Source organism: Pelodiscus sinensis, chromosome 8 (assembly GCF_052426305.1).
Source record: "Pelodiscus sinensis isolate ZL-2025 chromosome 8, ASM5242630v1, whole genome shotgun sequence".
NCBI lineage: Eukaryota > Metazoa > Chordata > Testudines > Trionychidae > Pelodiscus > Pelodiscus sinensis.
In genome coordinates this window covers 1,579,628-1,599,262 of record NC_143059.1, presented here as the reverse complement: position 1 = coordinate 1,599,262, position 19,635 = coordinate 1,579,628, and the positions used below count along the sequence as shown (strand labels likewise).

General features: G+C 43.4%; 1 protein-coding gene across 4 annotated transcripts in view; it reads right to left on the bottom strand.

The window, feature by feature from the left end:
* The window catches only part of ANXA7 (annexin A7), a 32,281-nt gene that overhangs the window by 12,269 nt on the left and 377 nt on the right, over nt 1–19,635 (bottom strand). Inside the window, exons 1-7 of one of the 4 annotated variants that reach the window (XM_006135913.5) lie at nt 18,127–18,187; nt 11,656–11,710; nt 9,216–9,414; nt 7,177–7,284; nt 4,816–4,859; nt 1,358–1,460; nt 953–1,047 (exon numbers count right to left, since the gene is read on the bottom strand). In XM_006135913.5, the coding sequence (XP_006135975.2) occupies nt 953–1,047; nt 1,358–1,460; nt 4,816–4,859; nt 7,177–7,284; nt 9,216–9,414; nt 11,656–11,710; nt 18,127–18,131 (609 nt within the window). In that variant the 5' untranslated portion in view covers nt 18,132–18,187. Of the gene's footprint in view, nt 1–952; nt 1,048–1,357; nt 1,461–4,815; nt 4,860–7,176; nt 7,285–9,215; nt 9,415–11,655; nt 11,711–17,047; nt 17,636–17,672; nt 17,782–18,126; nt 18,188–19,635 lie in introns of those variants that run through there. The other 3 variants (XM_075935715.2, XM_006135915.5, XM_006135914.5) reach the window with 3 other exon arrangements.

Genomic DNA, 19,635 nt, shown 5'->3' with positions numbered 1-19,635 from the left:
CTTTCTCCTTCTGAATTAATTAGATTAATTCACTGATAGCAGTGGGGTCATAATTGTTCTAATTCTCCAATTGCCCATAAAATCTTTTAGGAAAAACAGGGTAGATAAAAAACTTAATCTCAACCATAAGACATGTAGAAACATGTGTTCTTCCTTAAAATCAAATACATTTGGGCCTTCTTTATTGTTCAAAAAAGACAAATCAGCACAGACCCAATTTTATTTTAAAATGTGTTATCTAATCTTATCATAGTACTCCAGTGAGGCTTAATCAGTGCTGCTTAGAGATGAATTATTTCACTTGGTTTATTCATTTCATATTGAAACTAACATATTCTAATACCTGCTTGAGTGCAACATTTTTATAGAGTTTGCTTAAACCATCATAGAGCAGTATCTGAGTTATACAAGCTATGTTATCACCACCTCTAATAGGTCAACCTCCATGGTCAATTCCTGGTTCGCATTTGGTACAAAATTCTATTTACTTCTGTAGTAGTTCTGGCTGAGTAAGGACTGTAGAGAGACTGTCTCTCTACTACGTAAATAGTTTTTCAAGGAACACTTTACATTGATTCTTGCTAATTTTATTATATTGATTTCAGAATTTCTTTCCAGTTAATTAAGAACTTAGTCTGTATTTTAATATTAGCTACCAAAGTAGTCTATGTGTCTTCCACCGAGGTCTAATTTGAATTTGATTATGTTCTGCCCTTCAAATAATAAAAATAAAGGAAACCATGTTTGGTTATGGAAAGACACTACTTGAAGAAATCCTGCCAATTTGTTAGAGTGGTATTGAAGTTCCCAAAGCTACTGGCAGAACAAGAAATGTAGCTAACTATATACAGAAATGTAAAAAACAATTGTCAGGTGAATTCCATCTGGGACTAAAATACCAGGTATCACTGTCAATTTGTTTATTGGTTAGAAGAGCAATCAATGTACATACCTTGCCATACATAGTCTTGAAAGCAGCCTTAATTTTTTGCCTTTGATCGTTGGAGCGATTGGCCACAACATTAATGATAGCCTGCTCATCAGTTCCTAGGAAATAAAAAGTCAAGTAGTAAAAACATATTCCTCCAAAATTGTCAAAATTCTGAAATTGTAAAATGAACAAGTACGATGTTTATTTGTCAATGATTTGTGTGTGTGTGTATAAAATAAATACACTTACAAGGGTAGTTTTCAAAAGCATCAAGAGAGAATTAGGAGTCTTTATATAGAACTATAAATATTTTACCGATGGGTAAAATATCTATTTTCAATTAGAAGAAAAGGAAATTGCCTTTAACTTCTTGGCTCAATGAGCATTAACTCTGTAGTAATCACTAAGTATAAATCTCCTTCTTACCAAATCCCTTCATAGCTTTGCGCAGTATTTCGGCATCCCTCCCGGCATCAAAGTTGGGCGCCGCTTGAATTGTGCCCTGGGTACTTTGAGTCATTGCTGTGGGCTAAGAATGAATGAGTTATGCATTATCAGTCAATGTATATAATGCAAAGTATTAATGTAATGTAGCATTAAACTTTACACTTAATATTTCAGAGAGAGAGAGAGAGAGAGAGAGAGAGAGAGGAGGAGCTCGTCTACTTTTCCCCCATACACTCCTTGGAAGGGGGGGGGGGGACTCCTAATCAAGTTAGGAAGGCCTTGTATTGCAATGAGCAGTCTTAGTCCACTAGTGCCACATTAACACTGGTTTGCACAGTTGCATTGCTGAGGAGATGTTCTGAATGCAAACTCAGCGACAAAACTTCTTTCCAATACATATTGCTGATCTCCAGGGGGCATTCTGAAGTGCAGCACTTCCACTGAAGTCAGTGGGCTTTCCAAACAGACCACATGCAGAATACTGAAGAAAGTTTCTATGTGGCTCAAAGACGACCACGTGACTTGCTTTTAGAAACGTTCTATGCAAGAAGGAAAGCCAATAGAGTACAGATCCTTTCACAAGCACACAGCCTAAGTAGCTGCCTTGTGCACTGGAGTTTCTGTAGGGGACTGACAGAAAAGAAAATCTCTCTCAGAGCACACTGCATCTGCTATGCTACTAATTCCCTTGTCTGGCCATGTCAGCCACCATTCAGTCCACAAAATGGTGAACCCACCAACCCTGTTCCCAATATTTCCCTGGCCCACTCCAATCTGTCTGTGATGGGGCATTCAATTTTCTTCATGGAAATATGCTTATGAATATGAATGACGTACCTGGAATATGCATATGCAAAATACTTCGCATGAGATATCATTGGAAAGATTGTAGTCTACTGAATATGATTATCCCATTTGTATGCACGTATCATTTTTGTAGACCACGTTAGGGATAATGAACTGTGTAATAGAGCTTAAACTTCCTGTGAACCTGTGGGTCACCCAAGTATGGAAACAGGGAGCCTTGCAGAGACATGACCATGTCAACTGATGCTGGGATCCATCTTGGATGCTGTATTTCCCCACAAGAGCAGAGGGAAAGTTCAGACTGAACAGAAATGATTCCCACCTTTTGCAAAACCTATTTAAGGGTGGGAGTGAGGTAATCTTGGTCATCAGTACTCCCCAGGTACCCCACCCAAAATGACTGCTGGAAACAATTAAGACTGAGCCTGGGGAGATTGGGCCCAGGCTGGAAGGATGTCTGGCCTGTGAAGATTATTAGAACAACTTTGAGGTTAAGCTATTACATGTAACGAGTTTATTTAGTGCAGGGGTGTCCAAACTTTTTTCAAAGAGGGCCAGATTTGAAGAAGTGAACATGCGTGAGGGCCGTCCCCGCGCACTCAGCCCCAAGGCAGAGGGCCCGCAGGGTCGGAGGCGGGCGGAGAGCGCAGGGCATGCCGGCCTCATGGCGGCCCGGGGGCAGGGCGAACCCACAGCCGAGCGGGGGAGCGGGGCTGCGGACATGCCCTACAGGGCAGACTCTAGGGCCGTGGAGGCCATGGGCGGCGGCGGCGCGGCTGGAAGCGGCACGCTGGGCGTGCCAGTTCAAAAGAGCGCTGGGGAGCCAGGAGAGGGGGCGGAAGCGGGGGCCGTATTAAATTGGAACACGGGCCGCAATTGGCCCGCGGGCCGGACTTTGGACATGCCTGATTTAGTGTATCAAGCTTAGCTTGCATGTTCAGTTTTATTTTCCTTACTAATTTACCTTGTTGTGTGTGCTTTCTTATGATTGCTTACATCCTACCTTTTATACTTAATAAAATCATTTTATTAATAAACCCAGTGGAAATAACTGTTATCGGGAGGTGGGGGGGGATAAGGAGCGCTCTGTACGTTGAGAAAGAGGGCAAATTTCATGAGCTGTACAGCTCTCCATATAACCGGAGATGGATTTTCTGAGTTCAACTCCTAGAGGGGCTCTGTGCTTGAGTGCAGGGACAAGGTCTCCCACTGTGCTGCTTACTGTGTGCCCCTGCAGCCTTGGGGGTGTGGCCCTACACCTGTGCTAAAGCAGGATGGAGAGGTAGGCTCAGGAAGATAGGGTTACGAGATCCCTTCCCCAGGATGTCAGGGGAAGCAGGCTCAGTGGGGTCTAAGCACATCAGGTGATAGTCCCAAGGGGATTTAGACCTGTCACACTGTCCCAAAGCACATTAGTAGTCCAAACAGAACTGTGTTCTCTGCTGTGCAGTCCTCACACAAGGCAAGTGATTGCACCAATTCCACTGCATCTTTGCACGACTATGCTTGGCTGGATGGGGAATGCACAAGATATGTGCCCCAGCAAAGGAAAACCATGGCTTCTTGCAGGTGCTTAACATGAGATTAAATTTAAATGTTTTCTCATCCCCTTAATTGAAAAATTTCACATAATTACTTCTCATTATAATTTCCTGAATGAAAATGGGCAGAGCCATTTGCCCAGCTGTGTTAGAATGTATTATTGGCAGTAGGGATGAGATAGTGTACATGTTTAAACAGTTAACCGATAAACCTAGGCTCATCAGTTAATCTTCACAGTCACACACAAGACTCCTCCAATGATGTTGCCTCTGTATCAGAGGCAGCGGTGCAGGGTGGGGAGATGCAGCAGCTCCCACAGAGCCACCTCTCCCACACCGGCAAATGTGTAACCACTGAAAAATTCAGTGGTTACAGGTTTACCCAAAAACACCCACCTTTAACCTCCTTAATTGGCAGTATAAAATGATAAAACCATGAACAAAGTGTTTTCCATTCAAAGGAAATTAGCCATTTTGCAAGGCTGTCTGACACAGTAGAATAAATTATTACCTCTCATGCCAGCCAAACTTTCCCCCAAAAGATTATTAGTTAAACTGATTACAAGTAACCAATGTAAGTACTGATTTTGATACATTGTGTAACTGGAAATAAAAAGAAGCCATTCATTTTGAAAACTTTCAGCCAGATCCTGGTCCCCATCAATACCCTGCTATAACCCACTGTTCCATCCAAATCAGAGGGAACATCAAGCATTTGTTATTCAAAAACAGCGTTAGACACATACTGCACTATTTGGTAACATCATGATACTCAAGATCGCAAAGAGAATCTGCCTTCCATGGTTCCTATCAGCTCAGTACCTTTGAATATATGGAAATGTTGCCTCTCATAACAGGTCCTCTGATACCATAGTGTGCAACACATACAAGGCCATTACTAAGCACATTGTACCACTGTCTGCAGAATTAATGCCCTCTGCTCTCCTTCTCTGCCCTCCACCCACCCACAGAGAACTATTCCTAAGAGACAGTATTTTACATTGCTATCCCCCAAACATAATTGTCATTTCCACCATGCAAACTGTAAAGTGCTGCCCAGCTGTATTATGAAAATAGTATAACACACACCTGAGTAGGCACTGGAGAAGGTACTTGTCCACCAGGGTATCCCACTTAAAAGAGAAAGTTTTTTCTTAAAACAGTGTTATAGTGTAATGTATCATCTTATTTCATAATGTATCACTTTGCACACACAGCCTCTGGTTTTACACATGAAGTTGCCTATATTAACTCTTGCAGAACCTCCAGGAATGACTAGCAATAGCCAATAAGCCACAAAAGTGCTCCAGTGTACACGGTGGTAAGAAAACATCTGGAGTACTAAGTGATTTTACTAGTGCTGTGGAAATTAGTGAAATCTCTCCCTTCTAAATCCTGCTCCCTATGACAAAAGCTAGGAAACTCAGAGCTAGTGAACAACCTGCATTCTAAATGAGCTCTGCAGGTCACTATTAAATATATTCTAATAACTGACTAGAGTGAAGAATAAATCACTTACAAATGTCTTTAATATTTAAGTGATACACTGAGAATTCTAAAAGCAAAATAAGACCAAAGTAATCTGGTTTTCCTTTAGAACTCACTGCTCCAGCCTGGCCCTGTCCACTGTGGGCCCAGGTGTATTGTAGGCAGGGGCTGCTCCAGACCTGAGCAGCCCCTGCCTGAGGGGCACCCAAGCCTCTGGCGAACAGAGGTTGTTCTGTATGATCAGCAGGAGGGGAGCTGCTCCAGCCCCCACTGGTAAATGGTTAACTAGAATGGGTAAGCATTTACCAGTTAACCTTTTACATATCTAATTCTGGTTTTCACATTTCACCAATGGTCTTCTGGATCCAGAGGCAACAGCATCCCAAACACCATAGGAAAATATTTAAACTTGAGTGTTTCGATTAATCACAGTTAACTCATGCAATTAAACTAAAAAAAATGGGATTAAAAATGTGTATTTTGCTCACTATTATTTTAGTACAAATATTTGCACTGTAAAAGTGAAGAACATATTTCACCTCAAGTACTGTAGTGGAATTTCTTTATTGTGAAAGTACAACTTAGAAATGAAGATTTTTATTACATAACTGTACATGGAAACAATGTAAAAACGACAGAAATTATAAATCCACTTAGTCCTACTTATTCAGAGAGTCAGTCACTAAGACAAACAAGTATTTTCATTTATGGGAGATAATGCCCATTTTTATTTAGAATGTCCTCTTATACATTCCAGAGGACATGCTTCCATGCTGATGACACTAGTAAAAAAAAAAATGGGTTAATTAAATTGGTGCATGAACTTCTTGGGGAAAAACTGTATGTTGCCTGTTCTGTTTTACTCACATTTTGCCATCTCTTGCATGTTACAGCAATCTCAGATGATGACCCAGCACGTTCATTTTTAAGAATGCTTTCAGTGCAGACTTCACAACAAAATGAACAGGTACCAATATGAGATTTCTAAAGATAGCTACAGCTTTTGACTCAAGACATAATCTGAAGTACCTTCCAAAATCTGACACACAAGGTGAAAAGAGTTTTTTCCAGAAGTCTTAAAAGAGCAACACTCCAATGAAAAAACTACAGAACCTGAACCACCAGGAAAAAAAAAAACCCAACACCTGGTGGCATCTGACTCCAATGATTAAATGAGCATGAGACAATCTGCCCTACTTTAAACACAACATGTCATCAGCAAGAGAACATATCCTCTGAAATGGCTGAAGAAATACGAACATGAATAGAAATACTTCAGGTAACACTGTAAATGAGAAGTGGGCAGCATTTTCCCCAGAAAATGTCAACAAACTTGTTTGTCTGAGCAACCAGCTGAACAAGTAGCAGGACTGAGTGGACTTTTAGGCACTAAAGTTTTACTGTTTAATACAGTTATTTTTGTACACAATTCTACATTTGTAAGTTCAGCTTTAGCATGAAAGAGACCGCACTACAATATTCCTATTGGATGAATTGAAAAATACTTTTTTTACAGTGCAAATATTTGTAATAAAAAATATAAAGTGAGCATTGTGCACTGTGTTTTGGTTTTTTGTAACAAATATATTTGAAATTGTAAAAAAAAAATATTGAAACAGTATTCTATTATTCGTTAATAGCACCATGATTAATTGTATGATTAATGATTAATTGTTTAATCACCTGACAGCCCTAATTTAAACAGTAACAGGAAACATGCCTTTTCAGATATATCTAGTATTTCTTTAGATTTGAGTTCTTCTGTCAGTCATTCACTGGGCTTCAAAATCATCAGGTGTTGTCTGCAGCATTTAGCTGCAATAGCTAGAAACAGCAGAGGTTGCTGAGAGTATCACTTCAGTTTCTTAATCTCGAACCCTTTGGTGCAACTCATGACTTTTTTGGTATCTGCCTAGGATTCATATGCTCACACACACGCGCACACACAGTCCCATTACCCACTTGGTATTTGGGCTGGTCCACCTCCTCCATAGCTTTGAGACGGAGGCTGAGGATAACCACCAAAGCCAGATCCATTAGGAGCAACACCAAACCCAGGACCTGTAGGAGCTGGAGGGAGGGGGAGGAGGAAAGTGAAAAAATAGAGGTTTGTGAATAATTTAAATTTTAGTTGATTACTTATAAAAGGAGAGTAGGATCTAGTACAATGCAACTGTAACCACAAATCTTTTGACAGACAACAGCTTAGTAATGTACACAAAGATATGAAAAGTTACTGCCATGCCTCATTATTTCAGACACCAGATTGGAATAGAAGTAGCATATAATCGTAACATTTCTGATTATCTTCATCTCCTTTCAAAATAATTTGGTGCTCCGTTTGGGTTGGATTAATTTAGGTGAAGTGTATTGAGAAGCAGATCTGTTTGTTTTCTCCTTTGGAATAATGTTAAACTTGGGAAAATCCATGTATGTTTGCTTCATAAAGCTGACTGATTGATTTCTGGTAATTGTCAGACAAACAATAACACTAGTTGAGGGACAGGCTTTCTTGAGAATTGTGTTTGGTTATTCAAAACCCAATCAGTCAGAGTTTGGCTCTGGAGAGAAGCAGAGCAGAAAACAAGAATAAATAAATGTTTACCAAGACCACATGGATAATAAATACAAGACAAGCTCACAGCGGACACAGATGAGAATTATTTCTTTTTAAATGGGGAAGAGGCAGAAAAAAAGGGGTGAATAAAACACACTCAGTGTTTACAGCCTTGTTATCAAAATTAATAACATTTCTGAACCCATGGCAGCAACCATAAAGCTCTTTCCCTAATAAAGTATGTGAAAAAATTATTTGAATATTATACGATACGTTTATATAGGCCCTTTAATTAGAGCATAAATAATCAGTAGCAAGAGGATTATTACTTACCCACTACCTGAAACAGAAGCATAGAGACACTAAGCAATTTGACCATGATCACGCAGTTAGTCAGTGGCATAACTGGAAATGACTCCTGCTTCTTCACCAAAGGGTGGAGCTACAACATGGGCTGCATCTTAGAGCAAAGGGCCAGCTCCAGGGACAGACCACCAGAATTGATAGCTGAAAGATCTTCTGGAGTTTTCAGAACTTTAATTCTCTATTATATCTGGTTTCTATGAGGAACTTCATATACCCCGGTTTACATTAATTTTCTGGATTTTTCCCCTTCGAATTTTCTCACCTAACCATGCTAATAGCTGCTCTTTTGCTCCCTTCACAGCTCTCCTCTGTCTTTTTACTTTGAGCACATAACAGCCATACTGGGTCAGACCAAAGGTCCATCTATGCCAGTATCCCGTCTTCTAACTGTGGCCAATGGCAGGTGCCCCAGAGATAATGAACAGAACAGGTGATCCACCCTCTGACATTCATTCCCAGCTTCTGACAAACAGCTAGATAGGAACACTATCCCTGCTCAGCCTGGCTAAAGAGCCATTAATGGACCTATCCTCCATGAATTTATCTAGTTCTTTTTTGAACTCTGTTAAAAGTCCTAGTCTTCACAACAGCCTCTGGTAAGAAGTTCCACAGGTTGACTGTGCATTGTGTGAAAAAATTCTTCCTGTTGTTTTAAACCTGCTACCTATTGCACACTCTCCCCCCCACTCCATTTTCGCCCTCTACCTTCTCAACCTCATCCCTGCTGCCAACAAAACCCAGCTTGCTGATAGCGACTGGACTGGTGACAAACTCCACCTATTCCTCTTCCTACTCCCTTCCTCTAACCCCAATTAAAAACAAAACAAGCACACTCATTTGTTTGTATCCCCATTCCCTACCCTGTTGTATCTCAGACCAAGTCCTTCAGGACACCAGTTGCTTTTTTCCATGTCTCTAGAAAGTCCAACACTTAGGCGTTTGGGTGCCATCACAATTAACTACTCCACAAACCCAGCCCTGTGTACCAATCCCCCGCAATAACAACAAAAAACTACTTTTTGCGTTTTATGAACCAAACCCAGGGACTGATTATGATGAAATAACCTGTGAATATTACCTCCGGGATATGATGGCATCCCCCCAGGTTGGGGAACTCCAGGGTAACCTCCAGGTGCGGGATATCCTGCAGCTCCTGGGAACCCACCAGCTGGGGGCACTGCAGGATATGCACTACCTCCCATAGGCGGGAAGCCTCCAGGAACAGCAGGATAGGGATACTGACCAGCAGGTGAATAAACAGACTCTTGTCCTGGAGGCTGAAAACAGACAACAGACAACTTATCTGCTAGACACAGAGGGGAATAAAGACATGTTCTCTAAAGCTACAAAAACATACACAACTTAATTAACAGTGAGGTCTGACTTGACACTTAGAGAAATTCAAAAATCTGCATTGTTGCTTTAACTAATTACTGAGTTTAAAAAACAGTACTGATACGGAAGCATCAAAAGGTATTCATCTTGTCACGTGTCAGCCTGATCTTTAACACTCTAATAGCAAGACAAGCAGTAAATGAATACGTCTTGAGACAAGTGTCTCAGAGGGAAGATCCTGTGAGTCAATAGCCAGAAATATGCAATCCATATAGCTCATGGTTTCGCGCGGTTCTGAGTTCTGCGCATGCGCAGATCGCTCTGCGCCGACTCTTCCGGGTTGTAATCTACTCGCCATGGGTGAGTAGATTACATTATTTGTCGAGCTCTCTCATGACAATATAAATAAAACTGGTTGTTTGTAAATCAATTCTGTGCAGGTGCTATTCCCAAACTGCTCTGCAAACACAGCCCACACATTACATACAGTTCATACTAGCTCACTTCCTGAGATTTGGTTTTATTAATAGAAATTAACAACAACAAAATTCTATTTAACACTGCTCAGGCTTGGCTGCTCCCACAATTCGTATGTCTGGATAGCTCAGCTGACATATTAGAGTCTTCATGAACAGAAGGCCATGCCTACCTCTCCTGTATTTACTTGAGGGAGTCAGGCTTATGTGAATTTTGCTTTCCCAGCAGAAGCAACACCTGCTAACGAAGTGCGGCATTCAGGAAGTCTCTTTCAGCGTGTGACATGACTTCATGGCCTATTGGGATTAGTGATGTGAATGCTTAACCAGTGGGGGGCGGAAGCAGCTCCCCACCCGCCATGGATAGGGGGCTGCTTCAGTCCTTTGGGGTGCCAGGTGAGGATAGGGGCTGTTCCGGATGTCCAGCCCAGGCACCCCACAGGAAGGGGCTTCTAATCCATCCACAGGTTTCTAGATTTGTTTTTGATACTCTTCTGATGGACTGAAGTTTGTTTTGGAGCTTTTTGGAAATGAAGACCATATAACACTCAAGGCTACACTGTCAGTCTCAGTTTCCTAGGCTGTCATGCACTATGTTTTAAAGTCTGTACCACTGCACAATGCAAAATTTTGCAGAAACTAACAGTGTGAGTGCAGAATTTCCTCTCCAGCACTGCTAAATAAGCTGCAGCAAGCTGACCACTCCTAGAGACCACGGGTCTCAGCACAGCCCAGCTTGCACATAGAAAACACTGCTGGGAGGAGGAAGAGACAGCTAGAGGTTCCTGATAGCTGCAGTTCCCAGCACATCCAGTAGAAAGGAGACAGCAACGTGCAGGAAATTTCACACAAGCCCGGAACTAAAACATCAGGCTGTTTCCCCCTATGGCTCTCTAGAGATACTCATTACCCGTGGCTCTCACTGAAATTAATGGGAACTGCAGTTCTCAGTACCTCTGAAAAATGAGACTACAGATCTACAGAGTATCAGAGTGGAACCTGAACCACACCCAGATGTGTAAACTCCATGAAAGGATGATCTAGATTCAGATATTCTCTGTGTAACAGGCTGAAACAAAACCCCAGATCAGAAGATCCTTGAACTTCCATATACATGGGGAGTGAGTTACAAAGTTTAGATTCAAATGAAAATCCAAACTACTGAATAAACACTGCTCCTATGACAAGAGGCACAGGATTATCCAGGAAAACAAAGAAAAGTCAAGAGAATGGACACGTTACCAAAAAAAAAAAAAAAAAAAAATCACTACAACTGAGCCAAACTTCTCTCACCATAGCAAATAATGAAAGAGCTTTCTCTTAGGAGACCATTAAATGTTCTGAATGCACATTACTGGAATATGCTTTGTTGCTTTACCAGAGTGGTCATAATTCTTTACTGCATTAGACTATCTGCACTCAAGCTCATGAACATCTTGAGGGATGAGACCAGAGACTATAAGTCTAGAAGTAATATTCTGCATAAAAGTAATGACCAGGGCTCGACAATTAATGTAATCTACTCGCCCGTGGCGAGTAGATTTTAGCCTGGCACAGCCGCGCAACAGCTGGTAATGACTAATTACCACTTGGCGAGCCCTGGTAATGACTAATATTCCCCCAGCACATGGTACGATAGAGGAGAAAGACACAAAAGTGTGGCCTACCCTGAAAGTACAAGGCATTTAAAAAACAGACAGTACTTACGGGATATCCAGGGAAAGCAGGATAGCCTGAAGGAGGGTAGCCTGGGTAGGACATTCTGAAAGAGAACAACATTTTCAGTGACTCACTGTTGGATTTAAAGTACAGTAGCATTAGCTGTTTGTGTGCTAAGCACCCATTATCTTTCTTAGCTGTGGAAGTCAGCACTTTACTGATATGTATGAATTTTACTGGCCAGCTATTTAAAAAAAAAAAGCCTTTTTATTTCAGAACTTTTCAGACACATGAAACGGATACCAATAGAAAACCACATATCAATCACGCAACTCAGTGCCATTCTTGTTTAACAAGAGGAATACTGGGAGGAAGAGAACTGCTTCCCAGGAAAGTGTTCTATAAGGCTATGTCTACACTACAAGGTTTTTGCGCAAAAATGGCCATTTTTGTGCAAAAACCTGAGGTGTGTCCACACCTCAAGTGCATTTTTGCACAAGAAAATCTATAGTCAACAGAAGAGAGGGCTTTTTGCAGTGTAGGTACACCTCCTTCTACGAGGCATAACTCCATCTTGCGCTACAGCTCTTGCGCAAAAAGGCATGTGTGGATGCTCCACAAGTGTTTCTTGCGCAAAAATAGCCTCTCTGAAAAAGCACAGGTGCTCTGATGGCCATTCTGTGAATGGCCATCAGAGCTTTCTTGTGCAAAAGCGTCCATGCAGTGCAGATGTTCTCTTGTGCAAAAGCGATATGCTTTGAGGTGTGGACGCACTTTTGTACAAGACGTTTTTGTGCAAGAACTCTTCCACAAAAGACTTCTTGAGCAAAAACCCTGCAGCGTAGACACAGCCTAAGGTGTCTGGTGAGAAGCAGAGTACTCCCACCTCTTTTTGCCCTTAACTCCTGTTAAAGTTAAGGGCGTTCTGCACCTTCCAAGATCAGAAGATAGAAAAGGAACTGTTATAAATCAGTTTCATAAATGAATACAAATATGTTTCAATATAATCTACTCCTAGCACAGAAATAAGCATCTATTTCACACACCACAGTCAGTGAGCAAAGATGACAGATCAAGTAGCAGGATACAATTTCTTAAAACACGCCACAGCATCAGTGTTTCTCACAAATTATGCGGTCTTTACTGCTGCAACTGCCAGGGCATCAGGAAAGGCAAAACAGGAGGGTTTGGTTCTTTAAATCCAAGATGATAAAAATAATGAGGATAGTTGTTCCACTTCAATTGTTGCCTAACCGAGCCAGCAAATCAGAGTTATCATCTGTGTATTTAGCTCTTGTATGTGGTATTATTCCAGTGTTTATTAACCACTTCTCAGCTACCTGCTTTCTTTAAAATAATTTACAAAACTGAACCACACCAGACTCCCACTGAAGCAAAAATGGCCATTCATAAAAACTTCTCCTAGAATGAACATGACTCTCAGCTCATAATTATCATAGAATATTAGAACTGCAAGGGACCTTGACAGATCTGCAAGTCCAGTCCCCTGCCCTCACAGCAGGACCAAGCACCATCTAGATCATCCCTGATAGATGCCTGTCTAACCTACTCTTAAATATTTCCAGTGATGGAGATTCCACAACTGTTAGGCAATTTATTCCAGTGTTTAACCACCCTGATAGGCAGGATGTTTTTCCTAATGTCCAACCTAAACCTCCCTTGCTGCAGTTTAAGCCCACTGCTTTTTGTCCTATCCTCAGAGGCCAAGGAGAACAAATTTCTCCCTCCTCCTGGTAAAAACCTTTTAGATACTTGAAAACCACTATCATGTCCCCTCTCTTCTCTTTTCTAAACTAAACAAGCCCAATTATTTCAGTCTTCCCTTATAGGTCATGTTTTCTAGACCTTTAATCATTTATGTTGCTCTTCTTTGGCCCTTCTCCAATTTCTCCACACCTTCCTTGAAATGTGGTGCCCAGAACAGGACACAATACTCCAAGTGAGGCCTAATCAGTGTAGAGTAGAGCAGAAGAATGACTTCTTGTGTCTTGCTCACAACACTCCTGTTAATACATACCAGGGTAGGAATGGGGGAGAGAGCATCTTGGAGGCCAGTGTCTAGGCACTGGGGGGGGTTATTCCTGATGCAAAGGAAATGAGTTGGGAGGGAGGCAAAGGATGATGACCCTCAAAGTGGGCAAACTTGGAGAAGTGGTGGGTTTGTGTGTACAGATGCAATGCAAAATAACACGTGACTACTTAACATTAATTACCATAATGAATATAAAAATAAATTAATTGCCATAATATGCAAATGTTTCTATACCCATCCACCACAAGTTTTTGAATGAGTTTGCCAGCGCGCAGTATAAACGTGGTTGGGAACCTCCATTCTACAGTACACCACTTAAATCCTGCAATTAGCAAGGAGAGTATTTACAGATCCAGTAGCTCCATCCAGTACCTTGCACAATCTGCATGGAAGGGCTGGAGCTACTATTTCAGCTTAGAAACCAGAGCAGCAGCAACCCCTGCTCCTGGATTGAGGGAATCAATTTAACCTCTGCATTTTACCTGAATAGAAACTGAACATGTAGATTGTACGAAGGTGGGGTGACTTTGACCCCTACGTTTTCAATATACAACATTCTATAGTAGTGGTTCCCAACAGTACTGCAGGGATCTGTGGCAAGTTTAAAAATAAAGATCAGGCCCACTATGGTTGGCCCAATCCTTACTTTTCCTCCCCCTCTCCCCCGCCTTCTACAAGGAGGGGGAGGGTCCATGAAACGTTAATAGATTGAAAAGGAGTCCATATGCTAAAAGAGGTTGGGAAGCATTGTTCTATAGAAACCAACGGCCCATCTAGCCAGTATCTCATCTCCTGACTGGCCAGCAGCAGGTGCCTCAGAGGGGGTGAGCAGAACAGTTCATCAATTGATCCAACTCCTGTCACCCATCTACAGCTTCTGGCAAAGAGAAGGGCATGTAACTTGCTCATACGACCCCGGACTCCCATCTTGCACCATACTTTTCCACAAACCAAGGCTGACAGCATCCTTTCCACATGGGGAAAAAGTAAAAAGAACCTTTGAAGCATCTCCATTTTACCTCTTTCCTGCTCTGATCTCTGGACTATAGACTTACCCTAGCCAAAGACCCAAGGACCTTCCGATCTTTTGGAAGTTACTAGAGACATTACAAGTTTGCAGTTTGTTTACTCTAGGATTTCCAGGTTTCTGGTTTTGAAGGGAACAGCTGATTGAAAACATGGTTGTAAAATCCTGATTAATCATTTAACAGGTTAAATCTAAGGGGCAGGCAAGAAGCAGCTCCTGCCCCTATCAGTTAACCAAAACCAGTAAGCCTTACCTATTAAAGTTTAACTGGTTAACTTTTTATATCCCTAAATCATTACCAAATAAAAATTACTAACACTGAAAAACAAATATTTTTAGCTTGTCTAGTTTGCTTAATTCCATTAATAAATTATAGCCTTAACTAGTAAGCTTGCCACTCAAGGGAAACTAAAGGAAGTTTATGAAACCAAGGTATAGTTCCCTTAACATAAGTTTTAAAATACCAGATATTAAATGCATTATATAGATCTGAGCTATATCACAGTTTGGCTGTACTGCAAAATCAACTGTTGAAGGATCTGGTTGCAACACTTGTTTCCCCAAAACAAATAAAACAGACCAGTTTATCAAGTTGTCAAAATCTCTGATTAGCAAATTAACTGCCAGTTCACGCTTGTGACCTCTGTAACACTGCCAACATATGCAAATAAAGCTGCCTCTCCTTAGCTTGTTTAAACTCCCTCCCATGTGTCTATTTATTCACCTGTTGTGTAAATTGTTTACTGCAAGCTTTCTGGGGCAGGGACTGTGTCTTATAACAATTCTCATGAGGCCCTAACCACTATTTTGGTGTCTTTAGGCAACACCTACCGCAAATACAAAAAAAGCGTTTGTGTTTCTTGGCCTGCTTTTTTAATTTTTATTTGAAAATAATTATTTAAAAGTTATTCAAATGGTTTGCATGGACACCACAGTTCAATAATACCTCCCATATTACAACTAGACTGGCATACACAACTCTCCAATCTGGTTCAATCCTCAACCACGGCTCAAATACTGTTGTAAACAGTTTTCAAAAATTAACCTGGCAATAACATTTACTGAAATAGCTTTCAGTATGTGCAGATATTTTTCAGAAGAGAAACTGAATCACTTGCATAATATTGCACTACGTACTTATTAAACAATAGCCAGCTGCATGAACACAGCACATGAACTGACTTATCTCTTGCATGCCTTAGAATAGCATTTCTCAGTCTTTTTGATACCAGGGACCATCTTCTTGCTGCCTTCCTAAATAGTATAAGGGAGATCTCACAGACCAGTCCACTGGTTTAGAGTATCCCAAAGCAACACTGAGACTTCACCCTTTGTTAAGGGAGTTTTTTATTACAAAACTGATTCAGTCAACAGAAGCCTTTTTTAAGAATGTAGCTTAAGTTTCAGGATTTTTTCTTAACAGTTTGTGAAGCATGAAAGCATTTTCGTTGAAGCATTATTCAAATATTCTTATAATCCACCCTGAGACACAGGTCAGCAAATAATATTGACCACTGGAGTTTCAAAACTCTAGAATTATGGATCATGATTTTCTTTTTTTCTGTTCAAAAAAGTAAAATTGCCTTTTAAGTGTTAAGAAAAACGTATGTTTATTACACCATGAATGAGTTAGTTGGAAGACAGACACAAACAAGTGCTTGAAAAAAATATACTGTACTAGAGAATAAATAGGCAAGTTTTCCTGATAAAAGGAGTCTAAATCATCTTTCAGTTTCAATACATTTCTACCCTCACAACGGCAAGGACAATGTTTGAAATGGGAACCAAATGTAAACAAATGCAGTGCTGTCTTCTCTAGTCTGCAAGCCACTCTACAGTCAGCCTCCCCTTTTGGTCATAACCTCTGGAAGAAGCAGAGAAACAAGACTGATAAGAGGGGGTAACTATTATTACCCTGGACAACTATGAAAAGGACAAGAATTGTGTTAGTTTCACAATGGCCCGGTTTGGAAAAAAATATGAGCAGCAGGGCAGGTGCTAGAGCTATTGGCACTGGATTCCAACAGCGGTCCTCCCTCGCTCCTGGTCTTTGCTAAGGGCCTAGGACTAGTACAAATATTGTACTATGTACCACTGAGAGCTCTCAATTGCCTCCTTCCTAGAAAGTGTAATCCAAAAGCCACTCTAGAACTTTAGTTTTCAATTTGTTTGTTAGCCACCCTCTGTCTGCAATTTCTGCAGCCCCCAAAGTTTTCCTCCTTTGCAAAAGCAGCAGGAAAGAGATGTGGACAGTAAAGCAAAAACATTAAAAATCTAATAGAAAGAGCAATACAAAGTTGTAGCTGATCCATTTTATTGGGTGAACTTGAAAATAAAAGGGCAAATTTAAGACTACCTACCAGTCTTAACTTGGTCGTAGGAAAATACACAAAGGATTAAGAGGAACATAAGAGCATCAACACATTATTTCAGCTCCTAATTATGCAAGCAGACAAGTCCGAGAAGAGCTTTGCGGACGGAAGCCAAGTGTGAAAGGGGTTTGCAGAGTAAGCACGAAGACGCGGTCTCTCCGGCGTCTACAGAGCTAATCCCAGCACGGGAACGATTTACGCGTCTCTGCGCCAGGAATCCAGCCAGGAGACCGAGCTCGGCTCGAGGGCAGCGCGCCCCGTGATCGCCGCGGGGCTCTCCGGAGCTCGGGAACAAGCCGGAGTCTCGTTTTCCAGGCGGGCGCTAGGAAGGGCGAGGGGAGGCGGAGAACGGGGCCTCGCCGTGGGCAGAGCGGCCCGCACAGCGTCTGCGCTACGACGAGGCCCCGTCCCGTCTGACGCCAGCTCGCGGGCCCCGGCCCGGCCCAGCCCAGCCCGAAGCCGCCGGGCCGCGCCGGAGCCCCCTCCACGCCAGTCTCCGCCGGGCGGGCAGGACTCGGCCGTCCCCGCGGTGCTGCCAGGCCCCGGGGCTCTGCGCCCGCCCGCCCCGCTCACCCCGGGGAGGGGGCCCAGCCCTGAGCCGCCCCCCACTCACCTGAGCCGCGAACCCGCCGCCTCCGCACCGCCCGCAAAATGGAGCCCGGGCCGCCCCGCCCCGCCCCGCCCCGCCCCTCTAGCGCCTCAGGCGGGGGCGCTGGGAGCCGCGCGCCTCTCCCCTCAGGCCAGCGGGGAGCGCGCGCCGGGCCGCTTCCCCCACCCACAGCGCGAGGCCGCCGCTTGCGGGGGGTCCCGGGGTCCCGCCCCCGCCCCGCCAGCGTCTGGTGCGAGTCCCCGGGAGCGCAGGGCCGGGCACAGGGCGGCCCCTGGGCCTGTCTTAGCAGTGACCAGCCGGGGGGCTGCGAATCGCCGCCCCGTCTCTACACGTCCCTTGTGACTGAGCGTCCCCGGCCGCAGGCGCTTTGCCGACGCGCGAGGCTTCTCCTCAGCCCGGCTGCTGCAGCACAGCTCGCTTAACGGGCAGCAACCCGCCAACGGAATTCTAGGAGCACCTCATCAGCGGCGCATCCCATCTGTGCCAGGGCGGGAAACCTCGGCCCCGCTTGTCGGGATCCAGCCCCAAGGCGCAGGGCTGAGCCAGGCTGCCCCGCCAGCCTCCCTGCTGCCCCGCACAAGGCTGGAGCACACCATGTATTAGCCTGGGGCTCGGCTGGGGGGAGTGTCTTTCTCCTCAGGAAGGAGGTGAGTTAGTGAGGGCTTGAGTTGGGGTGGGTAGGAGAGATTATCACTTGTGTATGGCCCCTGACTGATTTTTCTCTGGTCATCAGGCCTGCAAACAGCAATTCCAGGCCTCAGGGCAGAGTTGTCTGTAAGACACACAGGCAATGCCAGATGCAGTCTGCCTGACACTTAGGCAGTGCTGCAACATCACTGCTGGGTGAGCTCATCCAACATGGCCAGAACTTCCATACTGGCTAATCACACAAACCCAATGACCCCTGTCCCACCCCATCCATCTCCCTCCCTCAGACACTCCCTCTCCTCCCCTTTCCAGGCTGGGGCAGGGACACAAGCTTTAAGAGATTTTAGGTGGAGAAGGCTCAGCACTGGAGCAGGGAGTTAGGGTACAGGGAGATACAGGCTCTTTGGCAAGGCATTTGGATATGAGGGGCTCTGGGCTGAGGCTAGGGCAAGGAGCTGGAGTGCAGAAGGAGGTGCAGACTCTGGGAGGAGTTGGGGGATGCGAGAGGAGATGCAGGCTTTGGGGGAATGTAGGTGCAGGAGGGGGTACAGACTCTGGAACCATTGGGTGTGGGTGCTAGGCTGGTGCAGGAGGGCAAAGGCTACAAGTTAGTCTCTAGCTATTAGAGAATGACAACAATGGAAGAAGCAAATTATCTCACATCTACCTAATGGCAGGATTTTACACCTCCCTCTGGATCACATGGGGAGGACACCAGGAGAGGAAAGATACTGGACTGGATAGAAACCCTCCTTCCACCCCTCTGTGGAAAAAAATGAGTTTACCTAGCAAACAGCAGCTACTTTGTAGAAAACAATAGTCAATGTCTTGAGTACATAGTGTACCTAGAGAGAGTCAGCAGATGCTAACAAGCATGTAAGAACAAATTCACCTTCATTGGGGAGTATATTTACTCACCATCTTTTTGACTTCCTACTTCTGAAAGAGAACCCTTCTCCCCAAATTGTCAGCAGCACACAAAGCAAAATTATCTTATTTCAATAGCCTCCCCACACACATTGGAGTAGTGGCATTCCCCCAACATCTACAGGAGGCACAATAGAATTGAGGGCTGCATGTACAGACCTAGATAACTTGTGTTTTTGTAGTACTCATCCTCTGAAATTCTAAAGGTATTTTACAAAAGGTGAATATGCCAGTTTGTTTGGGGGAGCTGGGAAACCAAAAGCACAGAGCTTACGCAAAGGCTGCCCAGCAAGTCAATAGCAAATCTAGGAACAGACCCTAGGATTCCTGGCTGCAAGTCTTATGCACTAGCCCTTAGACACCATTGCCTCCCAAAGTGCAATACAAAATG